At 42.7% G+C, this 15,272-nt stretch overlaps 1 protein-coding gene across 11 annotated transcripts in view; it reads right to left on the bottom strand.

Annotated features, from left to right (window-relative positions):
- Window positions 1-13,892: 13,892 nt before the first annotated feature.
- The window catches only part of CEP63 (centrosomal protein 63), a 78,258-nt gene continuing 76,878 nt past the window's right edge, over window positions 13,893-15,272 (bottom strand). For 10 of the 11 annotated variants that reach the window (XM_070466710.1, XM_070466717.1, XM_070466711.1 and 7 more), the window contains one exon: window positions 13,893-14,291. In XM_070466710.1, coding sequence (XP_070322811.1) covers window positions 14,133-14,291 — 159 coding nt within the window. In that variant the 3' untranslated portion in view covers window positions 13,893-14,132. The remainder of the gene's footprint in view (window positions 14,292-15,272) is intronic. The other variant, XM_070466713.1, reaches the window with a different exon arrangement.

The raw sequence follows: 15,272 nt of genomic DNA on the forward strand, positions 1-15,272 counted from the left end.
ATCAATTTTTAAGTTCATTTTCTACTGTTTTTTTCCTAGCGCATAGAAACACTATATGTTAACCTGAAATTTTAGTACCTGAAATCATGCAGTGTGTTCTTGGTGAATGTGTACAAATACAAACATTATGGTTGTGAAATGTTAACACCATTCATGAAATTAGAAGGGCCACAGAAGTTTTCAGCAATCTGTTATGTTTAGTAAGTTTTAAAGCATATATGATGAAATGCTAGCATTTGTTAAATACAGGGGGCAGTGAACCATCCATGTCACCATCTTTGCCAAACTCAGATCATGAAGATCTTCTCCTGTTTTCTTCTAGAGGTTTTATCTCTTAGTGGAAGTCACTCTGTTCTATGATCTCTGTTCTCTCAGGGGGAAGGAAGGAGCATGTGGCAGCCAGCCAGCTGCTGTGGCATCAGTGTCCCTTGGAGCCCTGCAGGCAAGGGAAGACGGCCTGTCCTCCTGCGGTCCTACCCACCCTCTGTCCTGGGGGCCTTGGCTGTGGTGACGGACCCTGGCCCCAGGTCAGCCTTATCACTGCCCACTGGTGTGGGCAGAGTTTGCAAACTTTACTGATCAGCCTGGACAGTGTTAGTTGATGCCAACATTTAAAAATCAATGGACTTCCCTGGGGGTCCAGTGGTTACGACTTCACTTTCCAATGCAGGGGGGTGCCAGTTCCATCCCTGGTCAAGGAGCTAGGATCCCACATGCCTCATGACCAAAAAGTCAAAACATAAAACAGAAGCAATATTGTTACAAAATTCAGTAAAGACTTTTAAATGGTCCATATCAAAAAAATCTTTTAAAATTGAAAAAAATAAAATAGCATTTAAAGGACTTGTCTGGTGGTCCAGTGGCTAAGACTCTGAGCTCCCAATGCAGGGACCCAGGTTTGATTCCTGGTCAGGGAACTAGATCCCACATGCTGCAACTAGAGGCCCTGCATGCCGCAGCAAAGATCCTGACTCCCACCACCAAGACTCAGCACAGCCAAATAAATTAATATTAAAAAAATAAGATAGTATTTTAAATAAATAAAGTAAAAAATCAGGAAAATCCTATCAAAATCTGATTGACAACCTTTCCCAAGAAGCCTGTGAAAACCTCCACAAGGAAGCGAGCTGCAGTTGGACAGGCCAGCTACCCAGGTGCCCCACGCCTCTCCCTCTGACTGTCTCCCAGACCCTAAGGCCACCCACCCCTGAATATGCTTTCCTACAGCTGCCCTCTACAGTGATGGGTATTGCCTGTGAGGTCCCATCTACAGCTTTTTGATTCTCTTCCCTATTCAGCATCTCACCTGGCCTCACGACAGCCTCGCTGAGTGAGTATCAGAGTCTACATTCTGCATATGAAGAAACTGCCCAAGGGTGTACAGCTGCTAAGTGGAGAGCTGGCTTTGAGGCTTCCCTCTCTGCGCTCAGACTCACTTCACTCAGCCCATTGCCCTGGGCACTGGGGCCGTCTTTACGCATTGACGATGCAAATTGCTAAGGGCACAGGTGTGTTACTAGACCCTCTGAGCACACTTGTCAGAGGTTCTGGGAGCAAGAAGGGAGCTGGGGTCTGTGTCGCCAGCATCCTCGGGGAATTGCAGGAGCTCAGGCTGCAAAGATGAGGAGTTTGCTTGATTAAATATTTGATGAATGAATTAATAAATGGATGAACTGTCATCCGAGTAGCCCACATACATTTAACCATTAATCAAAACACATTTTAGCTGCAGAAATATTTTAACTCAGGCGTAAAAGAAGGGGAGGAAGGGTTGCCTACAAGGCACCCACTCCAGACCCTCCCTCACCACCAAGGTCCTTCCTCCTCATTTAAGGGAGGACTTTCCAGGAAAAGCATAGACAATAATATGCGCACAACCCTCTGGGGTAAACTGGAAAGGATTTAAGGGTGTCTATTTGAGACAAAACTCATTACATTTTCTCTGCAATATGTAATTAAGATGATAAAAATAAAATACAAGTATTAGGAAAGATATTAAACTTATATAAAACTTCTAATATGATCATTTCAAAATTTTTAATGAAAGCCCTGAGTTTTCTGTCATGATCTTAACATTTTTATTGAAATATAGTTGATTTACAATACTGTGTTAGTTTCAGGTGTAAGCAAAGTAATTCAGTTATATATTTTACAGATTATGTTTCATTATGTTAATATAAAATATTGAATACTGGTCCCTGTATTACACAGGGATATAGATAGATAGATAGATAAGTTGTTTCTTATCTATTTTACATGTAATAGTTTGTATCTGTTAATTCTATACCCTTAATTTATCCCTCCTATAAGTTTGCTTTCTATGTCCTTGAGTCTGTTTCTGTTTTGTAGATAAATTCATTTTTTAGATCCCACATACGAGTGATATTGTATGATATTTGCCTTTCTCTGTCTGACTTGCTTCACTTAGTGTGATAATCTCTAGGTCCATCCATGTTACTGCAAATGGAAATGTTTCATTTTTAAAGGCTGAGTAGTATTCCATTGTGTATACGTATCACCTCTTCTTTATCCATTCCTCTGTCGATGGACACTTAGGTTGCCCTCTTGTCTTGGCAATTGTACATAGTTCTGTGATGAACATTGGGGTACATTGGTCTTTTGGAGCTAGAGTTTTTGTTTCTTCCAGATATGTGCCCAAGAGTAGGACTGCTGGAACATATGGTACTTCTAATTTTTGTTTTTTAAGGAACTTTTAGACTGTTCTCCACAGTGGTCGAACCAGCTTACATTCCCACCAGCAGTATATGGGGGATTCCTTTTCTCCACACCCTCTTCAGTATTTATTATTTGTATTCTTTTTAATGATAGCCATCTGACCAAAATGGGATATTGTGGTTTTGATTTTCATTTCTCTAATGACTAGCAATGTTGAGCATCTTTTCACATGCCTGCTGGCCATCTGTATGTCTTAAGAGAAATGTCTATTTTGGTCTTTGCCCATTTTTTGATTGGGTTGTTTGATTTTTTGATATTGAATTGTATGAGCTATTTGTATATTTTGGAAGTTAACTTTCTCCCTTTCTGTAGGTCAACTTTTCAGTTGGTTGATGGTTTCCTTTGCTGTGTAAAAGCTTTTACTGATTAATGACCTTAACTTTTTATATAAGATCTGTGCTGGTAATTGTTAAAAACAATTCCTAAGATTTTTTAGCTAACAGTGTCTTTAAATTCTTTCTAGTCCACTTTGATGAGAAACTTAGGAGAAACTTATTATTTTCACTACAAAGTAGTGATAATTTTCTTTACAACATTAATTTGAAGACTATAACACCACAAGATGTATTTTAAAACTAATTGCAATTCCTCTTCTTTAATTGACAAATTTATTGTTGAAGTTTCTAGTAATATTATGGAGAGATTTTGAGTCCAATCAAACGTTTTTAGATCAACTGTTAAATTATGAGAAACACTAATTTAGGGAACTTCTGTTTCTTGCTGGAGCAGTCATCTTGCTGCTGGCTTGGGATGACAGGCAGCAGAGTACACAGTAGAGAGGTGCAATTATCTGACCATTGCTGGAGAAAACATTCGTTTTGTCTACAGGATTTAAAAGCAAGGGTCCAAAATGAATGTCTTGACATTCAGAGACAACTGGATTATTTCATGAAGACAGATTCAGGCCTGCCATCTAGAGTGGTACCCACAGGAACATCAGCTGGCTTCTCTGTTACCAACCAGAGCTCTTGGCCTTGTTAATCAGCAGAAGTTGATCAGAGGCCAGAGGAGAAATTCAGGCAAGGCTGTACTGTGGCCCCTGCTGCAGGAAGAAGGAGGGAGAACAAGTTCCCTTGCTTGTTGGGGCAGGGGAGGGGTCAGGGGTGGGGCTTAGGGCCAGCTGGATCTTGGATCCTTACACTGGGTGAGGGTAGGGCCAGACGGGTGGTTTAGGTGGTCTGCCTGTCCCTTGGTGGTGCTGTGTGGGGTTTTGGTCTTTTTGTATTTTGTAGTTAGTAATTTGCCCCAGCTGAGCATGCACGCTCTTATTTTCAGTCCTTTATAGTTTCTTTGTATTCCGGTGCTTGAGGAGACTTTGTCCAGCTGCAAGCCCTGCAGCAGAGGGTCCCAGGTGTCTCACCTGCACCAACGAGCCTCCCCTTGTCCCTTGCCCCACAGTCCCCAGGTGGCTGCACAACTCCCCTTGCACGCACAGAGCCCCAGCTCCCCAATGTGCCATGGTGTCAAGGGTCTACGGCCCCGGCCCCAGTGACCTGGGAAGCGGGGACCATCAGGGGAAGGGAAAGCCAGTGGGAGGAGGAGAGGCTGCTCCCTCGACTCCATCCCAGCACTGAGCCGATGCTGTGCGGCCTTTCCCATTCTGCTCTGGTACATGTCTAAGGAACACTTGTTAACACTTGGCAAACTTTCCGATCTCTAGAAAACAGTTTGAGAAATGTGGATTTAAGGAATGACTTAACCTGGGAACACACGGGAATTGAGTGGTAGTGTTAAAACCAAGTGTTGGAGTTACACCTTTGGGGAATAAAATAAAGAGCTCCGTGATGCCTTCTTCGTTCACAAATAGTAGCTCATGCAGGAGGCAGCATTTGAATACCTCATCCATCTAGAACTTTCTCCACCCTTTGCTGTCGGTCCAACACTTCCTAATGTGAACAGGCTGCCGCCGTGTCTCCACGCTGGGTTGAGGGGCCTGTCATCCCAGAGGGGCATCCCTGGGGAAGCCACAGGGCTCCTGCCCCGGCCACCGCAGTCAGCTTACACAGGGGTCTGCACGCCTGAGGGCACCCTCCCGCTGGGAGTGAGGACTGCGCTCAACCATGGCTGAAGGGACCAACTGGTAGAAAACACTTGCCGCCTTATTCATGGCTTTTAATTTTAGGCTGAGGATCTGAAATGCAGGCCCTAGACTGCAGAAATATTCAGACTGGTAAGTTGTTTATATTATACACCAGGGTCAAGACAGATCCCAGACACGGTCCAGCAAGCGGCCCTCGCGGCTTCCTCAGGCAGTCCTGCGGCCTCAGGACAGCTCTGGGGGCCGGCGGCCAGCTCGTCCACACGGATGCCTCCCAGAGCGCGGCCAGTCCCTAAAAGCAAAGTCCGGTCGGGCATCGTTTACCTGATCTGCTCCCCACAGCTGAAGATGTGAGCGGGTGTATGTCGTGTGGCTGGCTTTTCCTCCTCTAGCCACCACATTTGTAGAGGCACCGGGGACTGGCCAGGCAGGCTTGGGGCACAGCCCCGTACTCCCACACTTCCCGTCAGTGGTCAGGAAGCACAGACGTTGCTGCCAGAGCCCTCGGCTCTTCCGGAAACCAGCCCCGTTGTGGACAGCATGAGCCCGCACTCCGCTGCCAGGAGCGGAGCCCAGGGTGCCCCGGCTCCTGGCAAAGCCCTTACCCACGGAGCCTCGGTGAGGGACCCCACCCGCCCGCACCCTCCACAAGTGACTGTTCAGGCAGAGCTGGATGTCCACCCCCTAAAGAGGGCACCGCCGTTACCCAAGTGTGAAAGTGGAGAGTATGAAACTTTAGAATAGCATGTGCTATATGTGCTGTGACGTTTTCTGAATATAAACTTGACTTTTTTTAGGTGTTGCTGTGCATCAGAGGGTTTTTTCGGTAAGAGCTTTACTAAAATATAATTCACGTGCCATTTAAGTTACCCATTTAAAGTGTACAATTCAGTGGTTTTCAGTTGTGCTATATTCAGAGTTGTGCAGCCATCACAATCAATTTTTGAACATTTTCTTAGCCCCCAAGAAATTTGTACCCTTTAGTCTTCACCCCAGGCCCTGCCACACCCCCCAGCCCTCGGCAACCACCAACTACTGTCTCTATAGGCTGCCAATCATAGATTTTTCATATAAATGAATGAAGCCATACATATGTGGTCTTCTGTGACTAGCTTCTTCTGCTTAATGCTTTCAGGTTTCATCCCTATTGTAGAATCATACTTCATTCCTTTTTATTCCCCAATAATACTCCATTGTATAGATATACCATGTTTTGTTTACCTATCTATCAGTTAGAGGACCTTTAGTTCTTTTCCATTTGAGGGGCTCTTATGAATAATGCCATGAACATTCATGTACAACTCTTTATATGGACATGTCTTCACTGAGCTTGGGTGTATACCTAGGCTTGATATTGCTGGGTAAAATGGTAAATCTAACTTTAAGGAACTGCCAGATTGTTTTCCAAAGTAACTGAACCATCTCACATTCCCATCAGCAATGTATGAGGGTTCCAATTTCTCCACATCCTCATCAACACTTACTTTTTATCTTTCTATTTATTACAAGTGGGTGTAAAATGTTTTGATTTGCATTTCCCCGACAACTAATGATGTAGAGCATCTTTTCATGTGCTTATTAGCCATTTGTATATTGTCTTTAGAGAAGTGTCCTTCAGATCCTTTGCCCACTTTTAAATTGGGTTGTCTTTTTATTATTGAAAAGCTTGAATTTTTCATGACTATTCAACTGCACTTTAAAACTCAGCCCCAATAGGAATTGGTTAGGCGTCTCCAATTTTGTATCTCGCCCCAGGAAACAGAACGCCATTCTGGGAGAATTCCAGCCCCTAAAATTGTGGTTCTTAATCTCTTTTTGGCTCACAGATATCTCTGAGAGTCTTGTAGGAATTATGGATCCTCTCCCTGCATTTAATATCAGGGAGCTCCTGGACCTTCCACTATTCAAGTTTTGCCTTAACTAGTTTCTTTTCATAAGAAGAGTATAAACCTACTTCTGATTGGGTTGTCAAATCATTTGAACTTGGCCTTAATGGGCAATGTTAGTTTCCCAAATTCTAGGTTCCCACAGAAAGAAAGAGTGAACTATTGTTTAAATTATTAAAACTGCAGAGAGGAGAAATAGCTTTTTATAGGAGATTGCTTTTATAGACGATTGCAGTCCATCATGCCTCTAAATTTTCCCCTTTCATCAAGCCAGGCTACAAGAGCTTCACGCTGTCATGTTGGTGACTTCTGAAAACTGGTTCCTCAGTTGTACTCCAGCATTATGCCAATAGCCTGCACTGAAGAACCCTGTAAGGAAGCTGTACTGATCCTCTTATTATTTCAGTTACAAAAATGCTATGGCCCACTCCCACTGCTCACACACACACTGAGAGAGTACTTCTCTTGAACCCATGGTGTGTTCCAATTTTGTAATAATTAATAAATAATAATTTAATTATGTACTTAAGTAATAAATAATAATGTTTTCTCCTCTGCTTTGGCCTTTAAGAAGCTCAGTGGTAGTGTTGCTGCCTGCCTCTACCAACCAGGCTGGACTAGCTGATCCTCTGTGACCAGCATTTACGGCCCTCACTTGTCCTTTGGCCCAATCCCACTATTTGTTCCTTTCAGATGCATTTTTGTCTACTATTTCAATCTGTTTCTAGAACAAGTCAACACATTTCTTTTTCTAACCTTGCCATTCTGCACCTTATGTTGTGCACTTCGTGAAGCGCTGTGCGTGACACCTGTTTACTTGGTGTATGTTCTCAAGGATAGAGCTGATTTTGTAGTTATTTTCCTTACCTGTAACTTTTAGGTGTTGGTCTCAAGGGCATTTTGCAAACAGACCACCATCACCTATAGTTTGCCTGGTGTCACACGTCTGTGTATGAAAAGGAGGACAGAATTTTTTGCAGCTAAACCGACATAATAGAAACACAGAGCATGGTATTGTTTCTACTCAACAAGATACCTCCATAGTGTTTATTGGACCAGGCCCTGTTCTAAGTGCTTCACAAACACTAGGAGGTAGATACGATTTTTATCTCCCCCACTTTACAGATAAGAAAACTAAGGCCTTGAGAAGGTTATTAATTTGCTCAAGGTCACAGGGCTAGTAAGTGGCAGAGCAAGGATTCGGAACAGGGTTGTGTGCCTACAAAGGCCACACTCTCTACCCCCAGGTGCTGTTAGAAAGCCAAGCCACTTAAATCCTTGCTGTCACATGCGAACAACGACACCCACTGCCTCCTAGACTTGCTGAAATCAAAAGAGGCTCCATGGAAAGGTCATGTCCAACCCATAGTGGGAATTCATCTTTGTCTTCCTCAGCTAAAATCTGCATAGAAATCCAGACACAACTTCACTAGGATCCAGGCCAAGAAGAATAACTCACCCAAGAAAATGTCATCTGAAAACCCACAACCAGACGACAACACCCTTATCTTTTCAGCTAATTCGGGCACCCCGCTCACTGAGAGGTTTTGTGAAATGTATATGAAGAAACTAACTCAAATTTAATTTTGACACATTTTAATATTTGGCATATCTTTTTGAAGAATAAAGTTAAGAGATTAAATTACAATTAAACATTCTGACAAATTCAATCAGTTAACGATTTCAACTTAAAACAACACAGTACTGTATAAATTTAAGAAAATACATAGCACCTCATGACTCCTTATTTCCAGCAACTACAGTCTGCCGTTGTTCCCCCTAGTCAACAGGCAGTATGAACATTTCATAAGCTTGGGACAGTCTAAGACTCAGAATCCCCTCATAATAGTCCACACTGGTATAGTATTTTCAGAGTCTACAAAGCCCTTTCAGAAATATCTTTTCAGTAAATCCACTAAACCCCATGAAGTATTATCCATTTTACAATGAAACCGAGAATGTTGGTGATTTTCATCCACCTAGTACTTGCTTAGTATGTACTATGTTAGGCAACCTGCTGACTGAGGGCGGCCCCTGCTCTTGAGTTTTCAGTTCAGTGGGAGACACAGAAATTGAAGAGGAAGCACAGGGTGGTTTGAGCTTTGAGAGATGCACACACACAGCTTCGTGAGAAACAAGGAGGCCCCCTCCCCGGGATGTGTGTGGGGAAGCTTTGCCAAGCAAGGTACTGGGGCCTGGGGCAGGAGGTATGTGGGAAGAGGGGCTGGCCGAAGGGTTGGTAGCATGTACGAAGGAAAAAAAGTGTGGCATCTGAGGAAAGACATTTATTCACTGGTTTCTGAACTACTTGAGTAGCTCCAAGTGCTGGGCTTGTGTGGAGAGGTGAGGGCCCCATCAGGCAGCAAAGTCCTTCCCCTCAAGCAGCTTAATTCTAAAGGCAGAAGTGACAATAAAAATGCAAATCAAGTGACAAAAGGATTGCAGAGTGCTGAGTACTATGAAGGAAATAACTCTGGGCAGGGAGCAAGAGAAACTGGGAGAAGTGGGTTTTGGAGATGGCAGTCAGGGAGGATTTGGAGAAAGCACCTATCATAGGTGCGAGAACAGGACTCCAGGCAAACAGCAAGGGCAACGACCTGCACAGGCTAAGGCTGGCAGCACTCAAGAAACAAAGGAGGCCAAGGAGGCTGGCGCACAACGGAAGGACAGTGATGGAGTGGGTGATGGAGGTGGGCACCGAGTATTGCGGTTCTTATGGGAGATGACAAGCAACTCACATTTAAACTTAGTGGAATATGGAATGGAGCCTTTGAAGGATTGGAAGGGAGGTAGCAGGGACAGTTTAATTTACATTTCTCAAGGATAACTTAGGAGGTATGGAGAATGAATTTTTGAGTCAGGAGTAGGAGTAATAGCAATTAGGAGGTTACTGCTGGTATCTAGGTGAGAGACTGGGTGGCAGGCATGAGGAGAGAAATGGTTGGGTCTGAGACAGTAGGCAGAATTGACAGGACCTCCCAAAGGCTTGGATACGGAGGTGTGGGTAAGGAAGGAATTAAGGAATAACTCCTAGCAACTGGCACACATGATGCCACCCTGACATGGAATCTAAGCAACAGGGAGATTCAAGATTTCTCTTGGAAATCTCCAGCCCAAGGTTCTTATCAGACATTCAAATGAAGACATTCTAAGGCAGGAGCTCTGGGGAGAGGTCAAGGTCAGTTTTGAATGCAGAGGTCAGCTTAAAAGTTGAATGCAATAGTCTAGGGAAAGAGCATGTTGAGTGAGAAAACTCACACCGAAGTCCTAGCGGGGGCCTTTAGTAGAGGAAAAGTCAGAAGAGTAGAAACAGAACGGGTAGGAGTGTCAGGTCAGACAAACCAAGAGACGGTGAGGGGGAGACCAAGCATGTGAAATGATGCTCAGAACTGACAAAGCCACTGGCGACTTCCAGGCCAGGAGAGCAGTTTCATGTTGGGGAGGGAGGTGGGGTTGGAGAGGATTAAGTTAAGAAAATAATGGGACGCATCTATTATCTTTGACAAAGGAAGCAAGAAAATACAATGGCAAAAAGATAACCTCTTCAATAAGTGGTGCTGGGAAAACTGGATAGCTACATGCAAAAGAATGAAATTAGATGCGCTCATTTAACATGCTAGCAAAGTTGTGTTCAAAATTCTTCAAGCAAGGCTTCAACAGTACATGAATTGAAAACTTCCTGATGTACAAGCTGGATTTAGAAAAGGCAGAGGAACCAGAGATCAAATTGTCAACATCTGTTGGATCATAGAAAAAGCAAGGGAATTCCAGAAAAACATCTACTTTTGCTTCATTGACTATGCTAAAGCATTAGATGTCTGGATCACAACAAACTATGGAAAATTCTTCAAGAGATGGGACTACCAGATCACCTTATCTGCCTCCTGAGAAACCTGTATGCAGGTCAAAAAGCAACTGTTAGAATCAGACATGGAACAACGGACTGGTTCCAAATTGGGAAAGAAGTACGTCAAGGCTGTATATTGTCACCCTGCTTATTTAACTTATATGCAAAGTACATCATGTGAAATGCCGGGCTGGATGACACACAAGCTGGAATCAAAATTTCCAGGAGAAATATCAACAACCTCAGATATGCAAATAATACCACTCTAATGGCAGAAGATAAAGAGGAACTAAAGAGCTTCCTGATGAGAGTCAAAGAGGAGTGAAAAAGCTGGCTTAAAACTCAACATTTAAAAAATGAAGTTCATGGCATCCAGTCCCATCACTTCATGGTGAATAGATGGGGAAATGGTAGAAACAGTGACAAACTTTATTTTCTTGGGCTCCAAAACCACTGTAGATGATGACTGCAGTCATGAAATTAAGAGATGCTTGCTCCTTGGAAGAAAAGCTGTGACAAACCTAGACAGTGTATTACAAAGCAGAAACATCACTTTGCTGACAAACATCCATATAGTCAAAGCTATGGTTTTTCCAGTAGTCATGCATGGATGTGAGAACTGGACCATAAAGAAGGCTGAGCAATGAAGAATTGATGCTTTCGAATTGTTGTGCTGGAGAACTCTTGAGAGTCCCTTGGACAGCAAGGAGATCAAACCAGTCAACCTTAAAGGAAACCAACCCTGAATATTCATTAGAAGCACTGATGCTGAGGCTCCAATACTTTGGCCACCTGATGCAAACAGCCAACTCATTGGAAAAGATGCTGATGATGGGAAAGATTGAGGACAGAAAGAGAAGGGGGAAACAGAGGATAAGATGGTTGGATGGCATCACTGACTCAATGGACATGAATCTGAGCAAATTCTGGGAGATAGTTAAAGACAGGGAAGCCTGGCATGCTGTAGTCTATGGGGTCACAAAAAGCCAGACATGACTTAAATGACTAAACAACAATAACAGAAAACTTCCTAATACCATACACAAAAATAAACTCAAAATGGATTAAAGACCTAAATGTAAGGCCAGAAACTATAAAACTCTTAGAGAAAAACATGGGCAGAACACTCTTTGACATAAATCACAGCAATATCCTTTTTGACCTAGAGTAATAGAAATAAAAACAAAAACAAACAAGTGGGTCCTAATTAAACTTAAAAGCTTTTGCACAGCAAAGGAAACTATAAACAAGATGAAAAAACAACCCTTAGAATGGGAGAAAATAATTGCAAATGAAACAACTGACAAAGGCTCCAAAATCTACAAACAGCTCATGCAACTCAATAACAGAAAAAACAAACAACCCAATAAAAAAATGGGCAGAAGACCCATACAGACATTTCTCCACAGAAGACATACAGATGGCCAACAAATACATGAAAAGATGATCAACATCACTCATTACTAGAGAAATGCAAATCAAAACTACAATGAAGTTATCACCTCACACTGGTCAGAATGAACATCATCAAAAAAGTCTACAAACAATAAATGCTGGAGAGGGTGTGGAGAAAAAGGAACACTCTTGCACTGTTGGTGGGAATGCAAACTGATACAGCCACTATGGACAATAGTGTGGAGATTCCTTAAAAAACTAGGAATAAAACTACCATGCATGCATGCATGCAAAGTCACTTCAGTCATGTCCAACTCTTTGCAACCCTATGGACTGTAGCCTGCCAGGCTCCTCTGTCCATGGGGATTCTCCACGCAAGAATACCAGAGTGGGTTGCCATGGTCTCCTCCAGGGGATCTTCCTGACCCAGGGATCAAACCCACATCTCTTTTATCTCCTGCACTGGCAGGCAGGTTCTTTACAACTAGCACCACCTGGGAAGCCCAAACTACGTATGACCCAGCAATTCCACTACTGGGCATATACCCTGAGGAAACCATAACTGAAAAAGATACATGTACCCCAGTGTTCACTGCAGCACTATTTACAATAGCTAGGTAGGATAAGGAACCAACCTAGATGTCCCCTGACAGATGAATGGATAAGGAAGCTGTGCTACATATAGACAATGGAATATTACACAGCCATAAAAAGGAACCCATTTGAGTCAGTTGTCCTGAGGTAGATGAATCTATAGCCTGCTATACAGAGTGAAGTGAGTCAGGAAGAGAAAAACAAATATAGTATATTAACACATATATATGGAACTATAAAAATGGTACTGACGAATCCTTTTGCAGGACAGAATACAGACACAGATGGAAGAGAACAGACTTGACACAGTCTGGGGAAAGAGAGGGCATGGTGAATTGAGAGAGTAGCACTGAAACATATACATTACTATTTATAAAACAGGTAGCTAATGGGAAGTTGCCGTATAACACAGGGAGCTCAACTATGTACTCGGTGAGAACCTAGAGGGGTGGGATGAGATGGGGAATGGGAGAGGTTCAAGAGGGAGGGGACATATGTATACTTATGGCTGATTCACTTTGTTGTATGACAGAAACCAACACAACATTTTGAAGCCATTATCCTCCAATTAAAAATAAATTAAAAAAAAAAAAAAGATGACAGTGGCAACAGTCACTGCAGACTGTTCTCGCCAGAGACATCTGTGTGAAGGGAAGCAAGTGTGTGGAGCAGTAGGGAGGATGTGGAACTGAGGTTTTGTTTTGCTTTAAAGAAAGGAGAAATAACAGGATGTTTGTTTGCTGATGGGAAAGATCCACAGAGAAGGCTGGATCACAGGAGCCCCATCTTGGGAGACAAGAGCCCTCCACCTGGCCTGCTGGTCTCTGGCTGCACATTCCAGCTCATCTGCTGGATCTAACCACATGATGCTCATGTGCTGGTGTCCTTCAGGCCCCAGGTTCTGCTCTTCTCTCTCCTTGCCCTCCTCCTCCAGATCTCCACAGCTTCAAATGCCTCTGCACCTTGACATCTTTGTCTCCCCTTCAAACCTCTCCTCAGAAATGCAGATGCCAAGATTTCTACAGAGTGTCCCCAGGCTCCCACACAAACCCAGCCCCAGGCCCTGCTCCCACCTCTTTCCCACATCTCTTTCGAATAGGAGAGGGCTTCCTGTCAAAGTTCTACAGCCCCTTCACATACTTCTGCCTAGCCTCACACATTACCAGCCCAACTGGCTAATGATGAGCAAAACCAGTACAAAAATCAGCAAAATCTGGATCACTCTGACTCTGAGATCCATGGCTTCTACTACATACACTGCTCCCAAAGGAAGTTCCTACAGTTACTTTATTTCCAACATGTATCATAAAATCTTTAATTAGTCTTCAGCTATTACATTTAAGTCAGCAAGAGAAAGTATTACTTTACGATAATAAATATTAATATGAGAAAAAAGTCTAGCAAAGTGGTTTATTTACATGTTATTGCTGGAAAAAGTCCTTTAAACAAGACAGTGCAGAGAAAACACCTTAGAGCTAAGTATCAGCTTCTCAGATTCCTCACAGCAGCTTTAGTACATCTCATTTTTATGGCTTCTATATAGTCGTATGTTCAGGCTTTCAAAGAGCTGCTACTTCAGGATGACAGTAACTCTTCAGTGTTTATTTTTATTTCCAAGTTTGTGATTTTTAAGAGGCTACTTCAGGACTGTGAATTGTTTCACTGTCTTTTCACTTTCTCGCTTTAGTTCTTCAATATGGGCATCAAGGCGCTCTAGAATGTGATGAGACCTCAGTTCTTCCTCTTCCAAAAATCTTGTGGCTATTGAACCAAGAGGAGACAGAGGCAAGGGACACTAGAAGAGAAACAAATTTTGACATATGTAAGTTGAACAGTATATTTCTAAGATACAGTATTCATGATATTTTCTAAGTACCAATATCAAAAGGGGGATGTTTTCCTCTGACAAGATATTGTTTTTATCCTAATGATGATAACAGTAAAAAAAAAAAAGATCCACAAAACTTAACACAGATCTCTTCCTTTCTGACACAGTTATGTAAGTGTGAAGCATCATATAAATATACTCATTTGAAGACTTTCAGAGCCTTATATACCCTAGAAGAGATATACTTAATGCCTATTTATTTCAAACTGACTTATAAAAATCTGAATGTTACTTTTTAAAGCATAGAAAATCTACCTGTAATGAATTAGATACCAGATACAAGATTTCCTTCCTCCAAAATTTGAGTCTACAGCCCCTTGTCTGAAATCACTGGTTTCAGAATTTAGATGTACCATATTTAGTTGATCCTTATCTGCAGTAGTTATTTTCTATAACGTCATCTCAAACACTGAATTAATGAATATTGAAACACTGCTCTTATGGGAAACATAAACACATACACACAAACTTCACATAGATTATAATCCTAACTCCTAAGAATAACTCACCAGGTAGATTGTTTGCTTTATTTCACAAAAGACAAGGTTCACAGTGTTTAGTGACTCGCCTGAGGCCACCCCCATTAATGGGGCCAAAGCTGGGGTTCGAACCCTGCCCAAGCCCAGCATCTGAGCTTCGTGCACTGTACTGCCCGAGTGGCTCTGTCTTCTGGGAATCTCAGCACAAGAGCTGAAACAAGAGGGTAACGTACCACCTTGACTGACCTTAGCTGGAAACATGCAAGTCCAGTGACTCACATTTTATCCAGCTCTGCCATGTTCATGAATGACTGTGGAAGTGCTTATGAGTTCTGCTTACAGGTAACAAATAGTTCAGCAAGTAGATGAATTCAAAAATATAGAATACGTGACCTATGAGGAGTCTGAG

The sequence above is a fragment of the Odocoileus virginianus genome, chromosome 4 (assembly GCF_023699985.2).
Source record: "Odocoileus virginianus isolate 20LAN1187 ecotype Illinois chromosome 4, Ovbor_1.2, whole genome shotgun sequence".
In the NCBI taxonomy this organism is placed as follows: domain Eukaryota; kingdom Metazoa; phylum Chordata; class Mammalia; order Artiodactyla; family Cervidae; genus Odocoileus; species Odocoileus virginianus.